This window comes from Erythranthe guttata, chromosome 1 (assembly GCF_056151865.1).
Source record: "Erythranthe guttata isolate IM_541 chromosome 1, IM_541, whole genome shotgun sequence".
In the NCBI taxonomy this organism is placed as follows: Eukaryota; Viridiplantae; Streptophyta; class Magnoliopsida; order Lamiales; family Phrymaceae; genus Erythranthe; species Erythranthe guttata.
Genome location: NC_142533.1, coordinates 1,192,936 through 1,198,976, shown reverse-complemented (window position 1 = coordinate 1,198,976; position 6,041 = coordinate 1,192,936). Strand labels below are relative to the sequence as shown.

Here is a 6,041-nt window from a genome sequence, read left to right as displayed (position 1 = left end):
TATTAAAAAAATTATTTGTTTCGTTAATTTCTCTTTTATTATTAAAAATTATAAGTAGTCTATTTGAAATTTATAATTATTTTCAGCTCCAAAAGATTTTTAAATTTCAATTTTCACCCCAAAATAGTATTTTCCGTTACGGACATGTAATGGCGGGGACCAAAAGAGTTTAAAATTGAAACTTGGAGGTGAACTTTGTTCACTTTGGAACAAAGGAGACCAAAAGTAAAATCAGTTCAAACATGAGGACCAAAAGTGTAATTCTGCCGTAGAAAAGATGTAATTGCAAAATGATCTAATAATAAATCTTCAGCCCAATTAATCCTGGCCCACTCTCATCTCCTTTTGAGATAATTCCCCAGCCCAATGTTAAAGATCGAATTTTTTTTCTTTTATTTTTTCTTCAGCGAGCAAAAGCCCTCCTCGGATTTGGGGGTTTCGATTGAGATCGCTTTCTGCCCGTAAAGGTACTTATTTCGTTTTAATATTGAAATTTGAAATAAGTTTTTTTGGTTAATTCATTGTTTGTTGATCTTGGTGATTCGCAAAAGGATTCCTTTTTTTCTGTAGGGTTTCTTTTGTGTCATATTTCATACTCGTTTACACATTGGATTGGATTCTATTGTAACAGTATGAATGTTGAGGCTGCCACCACAAATTCATCATTCACCTATTTGATTAAAATCCCACCTACTTATATTCGTGTTCTCCAAGAATCCTTCATATTTGCAATTGAAGAGCTACATGTTGATGAAAAGACAAATATCAGGGATGCACTTGAGTTACAAGTTGAAGACGAATTAGTAAGTCGTCTTTTTTTTTTTCAATTAATTGATTTTATTTTTATTTTTTTGTTAACACAACACAAATGTTATTTTGTTGTTGGACCAATTTTGCAGCCCCAGAAAGAGATTCTCCTTGGGTATTACAGGTACGTCAAGTATGTTGAGTTTCGAGCAAGTTGTCATTTGAGATCAATACTTGCGAAAAGAGACAAGCTTCTTCGTATTATTGACAAAGCCAAAAATTCAATATCTATTGAGCATATCGATAGTAAGGTAGGTATGCAAGGAAACTCCATTTCTTTCTTTTGGAGTAGTAAAAAATTGTTTTGTTTTCTAAAATGTTGAAATTTTGTAGATATGCGACTTGGAAGCTTTGATCTTGGAAGCTTTGATGAATGGTGAATTTGAGGATAAACAGTATTTCACGCGTGAATTCAATCAACTGAAGCAACGTCGCGAGAAATTATCATCTTCTCTCTTTGATAGAGAAGAAGAGAAATTATCTTCTCTCTTTGATAGAGAAGAAGAGGAAAGAATCAGGCAGATTCGTGAAGCAATAGAGGACGCTGAAGACCGTTTAAAGGTATGTATACATACATACGTGATATTAGTTTTCTACAACTTTGTTTCATTAAATGTATAAAACATATGCATATGAGAGCGGATAATGAATTTGGTTTGCGCAGTTTCTAGAGAAGGAGATTCAGATCCTCAGAGACAGTGCCTTAGAAGCTGAAGCACGTTTTGTGAAATTCAGGAAGAAAAAAGATGATGCCATGCAACAAATAGAAGAACTCCAACGTCAGTACAAAGTTGCAGTTCATGCTTGCGAAGAGGCAATTGCTAACAAGGAGAGTATAGAAAAATCTTATCATGACAAGGTAATCTCTCAATGCTAACTTATTTATTATGAGTATGACTCGTACTATTTTTTTATTATGATCATGTATATTTATATATTTCTATTATTATTTATTTGTATATAATTATGGCAATGTGAGTAGCTTAATTGAATGAGTGAAATCCCTCGCAGATGTTACTCCTCAGCGACTGCAGCTCGAATGGAGTCCTTGCGCATTTATATGTAGCATCTGAGGATTGTGTGGTGCTTTCCCGTTACTGCAAGAATAATGTAAGTTATATTATTTTGAGAAGGTTCGTTTTAAGTATATAAATTAACTTAGAGTCTCAATTATTATTATTTTATAGGTGGAAAAGTTTATGAAGAGGTGGAACGAAGATGATGAATTTCGAAGAGAGTATGCCAAGTTCAACGAAAGTAGTACCATTACTAGATTCGGTAGTTTAGACGGGGCCCGTTCACATGTCTCCGATAAGGAGTCGCCTATTCAATAGGTTGACGAAAGAGCTAAAAGCAACAATTCCTTCTCTTAATGATGATTTAGATTTAGCAGTGTTCTTTTTTTCTTCTTTCTAAATTGGCCTTATAAATTAACCTAGAACCGTACCCAACTGTTGTCTACATCATAATGTAGAACTTTGGTTGGTTTTGGGTCCAAGTTGAGTTTCAGTTAAGTATTTCTTCTAAATACAGACAAGTTAATTATGTAGTGGTGCTCCCATTTTTCTCTCTGCGGATTTTATTTTAAATTTCTGGAAATAATCATGTGTTTTTTTTTTGTAGGGGAAATAAACTTTCTGTGCTATATTTTCTTCTTTTAGATTAATGGCTCGTTTTGATTTTGCTGTTTCAAGAAACTGAAATGATTTATGGGTACTAAAATTACGAATACCTTTCATTCTATTCTTGACTTTCCCTCAACCACCAAACCCTCAAAGCCCCAAAACTCATAAAACCCCTAAAAAAATTCTCACATGCCCTCCCCAATTCGAAAATCTCACTAAATTCAAGGTAATTTATAATCTAAATTAGTTAAATGTGTTTAATTTGTAGTTAATTTGGTGTTGCTCATGTGAAAACCCCATAGAAATCGCATTTTTTGGGGGGGTTTATATTGTTGTTGTTGCGCCATTTCTATACCCAAACCGGGCGTGTGAAAACCTTTTTTCAGAGCCCCCAACACAAATAAAGTGTCTTAAACTTTAGATCATCCCCAACAGCTTTAGCTTTAATCTTGATAGTAGTACCATGATTGTTTCTAACTATTTCTGAAGCATATCTCCAAATCGAACCATATTGTTCAACATTTGAACGTGTATCAAACTTCTCGGCCTTTGTCTTTGATATGTTCTAATCTTGGCTAGTCCATATATTTATTTGCCAGCCACTTTGATGTTGCACATGCAACTCTTTCTTTCTTGTTGGACTCATGGATTGCATTTAATGTCTTGATCTGGAAAGTAGCCTCATCTCTCAATTGTGAAGCATAAATTCTCTATGGACAAATCTTGTGCTTGCATACTACTTGAACATCATTATTATCGTTGATTGTAATTGTGGTTGACAGTACAATTATATATGTATTATATATGTACTGTCAACGACAGTACAATTATATATGTACTGTCAACGACAGTACAATTACATAGATGTACTGTCAGTGTGAGTACAATCACATTAAAGTACTGTTAACGACAATACAATTACGTTAATATAATGTAGTGACAGTATAGTTACTGTTAGTAACATCACAATAACGACGTAAAAAATAAAAACCACTAAAAAAAGTCAACATCGGGGACCGGCGGCGGAAAAAACTGAGCAGAAAAAAAAAATCGAAAAGTCAATGCCATTTTTTGAAAAAAAAAATATTTTTGTGGTCAAAATTGATTAAATTGGGGTTACAATTAAGAACTGGGTGTAAAGGGTTGGGGTAATTTTTTTATATTCGTTAAGTTTTCTTTTATTTGTAATAAATGTTGAAGTGATGGGCTTATTGGTTAAAGAGATATAAATCTAAAATAAAATAATAAAGATGGTTGATGGGGGACTTATGCACAAAAATCCCATGAAATATTAGGCAAGGGGGTTTTCTCTTATTATTTTCTCTTATTATTTTTTGAGAGGGGTGTTTCCTTAATTACATGTCCTAGATGGGGATTCTTGCTAATTTTCATTTGCTGTCCAGTAGATTATTTTTAAAAATTTTAAGATATTTTCTTAAGAAAATTTCAAAATTCCAAAAAATCCAACTTTTTCCGTAAGATAACTAAAAAAAATATTACTGCATTTTTAGTTTGGTTAGTAGAAAAGATGTAATTGCAAAATGATCTAATAATAAATCTTCAGCCCAATATCCTAAGTTTAAGATCGAATCTTGCAAATCCTAAGTTTCCTTTTTGAGATCCAAGTACAAATTATAAAAACTAACCCTAATACTCTTTCTTGTTTATTAAGATTTTTTTTCCCATCTCCCTATCATTCTCTCCTTGTTTTCTCCTTCTGTGTCAATTTTTTTTTTGTTTTTTTTTTTTTCTCGAGCGAGGAAAACCCCTCCTCGGATTTCGTAGTTTTTTTGGTTAATTCATTGTATTTGTTGATCGAAAAAAGAAATAGCAGTTTTATTTGTTCTAGACACAAATCTACGGAGGAGACAGTATGAATTTTGAGGCTGCCACCACAAATTCATTCACCTATTTGATTAAAATCCCACCGACTTATATTCGTGTTCTTCAAAAATCCGTCTTATTAGCAATTGAGGAACTACAGGTTGATGAAAAGAAAAATATCAGGGATGCACTTGAGTTACAAGTTGAAGACGAATTAGTAAGTCTGTCGTCTTTGTTTTTTTCAATTAATTGATTTTATTTTTATTTTTTTTGTTAACACAACACAAATGTTATTTGTCGAAATTTGCAGTCCCATAAAGAGATTCTCGCTGCGTATTACGATTATGCCGAGGGCGTTGAGGTATCAGCAAGTTTAATTTTGAGTTCAAGACGTAAGGAAAGAGACGAGCTTCTTAGTACTATTGACAAAGTCAAAAATTCAATATCTATCGAGCATATCGATAGTAAGGTATGCATGGAAGGAAACGCCATTCTTTCTTTTGGAGTAGTAAAAAAATTGTTTTGTTTTCTAAAATGTTGAAATTTTGCAGATATGCGACTTGGAAGCTTTGATGAGTGTTGAATTTGAGGATAAACATCGATTCACGCGTCAATTCAATCAACTGAAGCGACGTCGTGAGAAATTATCTTCTCTCTTGGATACAGAAGTAGAGATGCGTGAAGCAATAGAGGACGCTGAAGACCGTTTAAAGGTATGTATACATACGTAATATTAGTTTTCTACAACTTTGTTTCATTAAATGTATAAAACATATGCATATTAGAGCGGATAATGAATTTGGTTTGCGCAGTTTTTAGAGAAGGAGATTCAGATCCTCGAAGACGGTGACTTAGAAGCTGAAGCACGTTTTATGAAATTCTTGAATAAAAAAGATGATGCCATGCAACGAGTGGAAGAACTCCAACGTCAGTACAAAGTTGCAACTCATGTTTGCGAAGAGGCAATTGCTAACAAGGAGAGTATAGAAAAGTCTTATCGTGACAAGGTAATCTCTTAATGCTCGTACTATTTTTTAATTACGATCATGTATATTTATATATTTCTATATAATTATGGCAATGTGAGTAGCTTAATTGAATGAGTGAAATCGCTCGCAGATGTTACTCCTCGGCGACTGCAGTTCGAATAGAGTCCCTGCCCATTTACATGTAGCATCCGCGGATCGAGTGGGGCTCTCCCACTGCAAGAATAATGTAAGTTATATTGTTTTGAAAAGGTTTGGTTAAGTATATATATATATTAACTTGAGTCTCAATTATTATTATTTTATAGGTGGAAAAGTTTATGAAATGGTGGAACGAAGATGAGGAATTTCGAAGAGAGTATGCCAAGTTCAACGAAAGTAGTACCATTACTAGATTCGGGAGTTTAGACGGGACCAATTCACTTGTCCCTGATAAGAAAGCCAAACCTATTCATGTTAACGAAAGAGCTAAAAGCAACAATCATGACCATACAAAATTGCAAAAGAAACCATAGGAATAAAAATTGAGGAGTCGGAGAAGAAGACGGGTTTTATTGATTTGTTGGCAAAATTGCAATTCAATCCCCTAATTTAAGGTTTACATGTTTAGCAAAATTGTAATTTTGCCCCTATTGAAGGGTATATTTGTCTTTTTAGGTTCAGTCAATGACTAAAATCGTAATGGGTGTTGTGAGCGATTTAAAAGTTTTACTAAGAAAAACAATTTAATTAATGTTACTGTCTCCAACAGTAATTTAACTGTTAATTAACTCTCTTTTTGACCAGTCAATGGGGAATT

General features: G+C 33.4%; 2 protein-coding genes across 4 annotated transcripts; both read left to right on the top strand.

Moving 5' to 3' along the window:
- Positions 1-311: 311 nt before the first annotated feature.
- LOC105975376 (uncharacterized) lies at positions 312-2,440 on the top strand. 2 transcript variants are annotated; one of them, XM_013000571.2, is made up of 7 exons: positions 312-467; positions 571-803; positions 900-1,058; positions 1,141-1,368; positions 1,472-1,666; positions 1,819-1,917; positions 1,995-2,440. In XM_013000571.2, exons 2-7 carry the CDS (start codon positions 633-635, stop codon positions 2,139-2,141), a joined length of 999 nt encoding a protein of 332 aa, XP_012856025.2. In that variant the 5' UTR covers positions 312-467; positions 571-632; the 3' UTR covers positions 2,142-2,440. The 2 variants fall into 2 exon arrangements, with proteins under 2 accessions (XP_012856025.2, XP_012856026.2); XM_013000572.2 differs by having other exon boundaries at positions 338-467; positions 632-803.
- Positions 2,441-3,943: 1,503 nt separating this feature from the next.
- Positions 3,944-5,928, top strand: LOC105975259 (uncharacterized). Of its 2 annotated transcripts, none has more exons than XM_088815307.1 (6): positions 3,944-4,473; positions 4,567-4,725; positions 4,808-4,969; positions 5,069-5,263; positions 5,376-5,471; positions 5,551-5,928. In XM_088815307.1, exons 1-6 carry the CDS (start codon positions 4,306-4,308, stop codon positions 5,755-5,757), a joined length of 987 nt encoding a protein of 328 aa, XP_088671433.1. In that variant the 5' UTR covers positions 3,944-4,305; the 3' UTR covers positions 5,758-5,928. The 2 variants fall into 2 exon arrangements, with proteins under 2 accessions (XP_088671433.1, XP_088671436.1); XM_088815310.1 differs by having other exon boundaries at positions 4,286-4,473; positions 4,567-4,617.
- Positions 5,929-6,041: the final 113 nt, after the last annotated feature.

Coding starts and splice junctions, on each gene's coding strand:
- LOC105975376 (XM_013000571.2), top strand. CDS start 633: ATGAATGTTGAGGCTGCCACCACAAATTCATCATTCACCTATTTGATT. Junction 1,369..1,471: donor ACGCTGAAGACCGTTTAAAG/GTATGTATACAT, acceptor TGGTTTGCGCAG/TTTCTAGAGAAGGAGATTCA. Junction 1,667..1,818: donor AAAAATCTTATCATGACAAG/GTAATCTCTCAA, acceptor AATCCCTCGCAG/ATGTTACTCCTCAGCGACTG.
- LOC105975259 (XM_088815307.1), top strand. CDS start 4,306: ATGAATTTTGAGGCTGCCACCACAAATTCATTCACCTATTTGATTAAA. Junction 4,474..4,566: donor TACAAGTTGAAGACGAATTA/GTAAGTCTGTCG, acceptor CGAAATTTGCAG/TCCCATAAAGAGATTCTCGC. Junction 4,970..5,068: donor ACGCTGAAGACCGTTTAAAG/GTATGTATACAT, acceptor TGGTTTGCGCAG/TTTTTAGAGAAGGAGATTCA.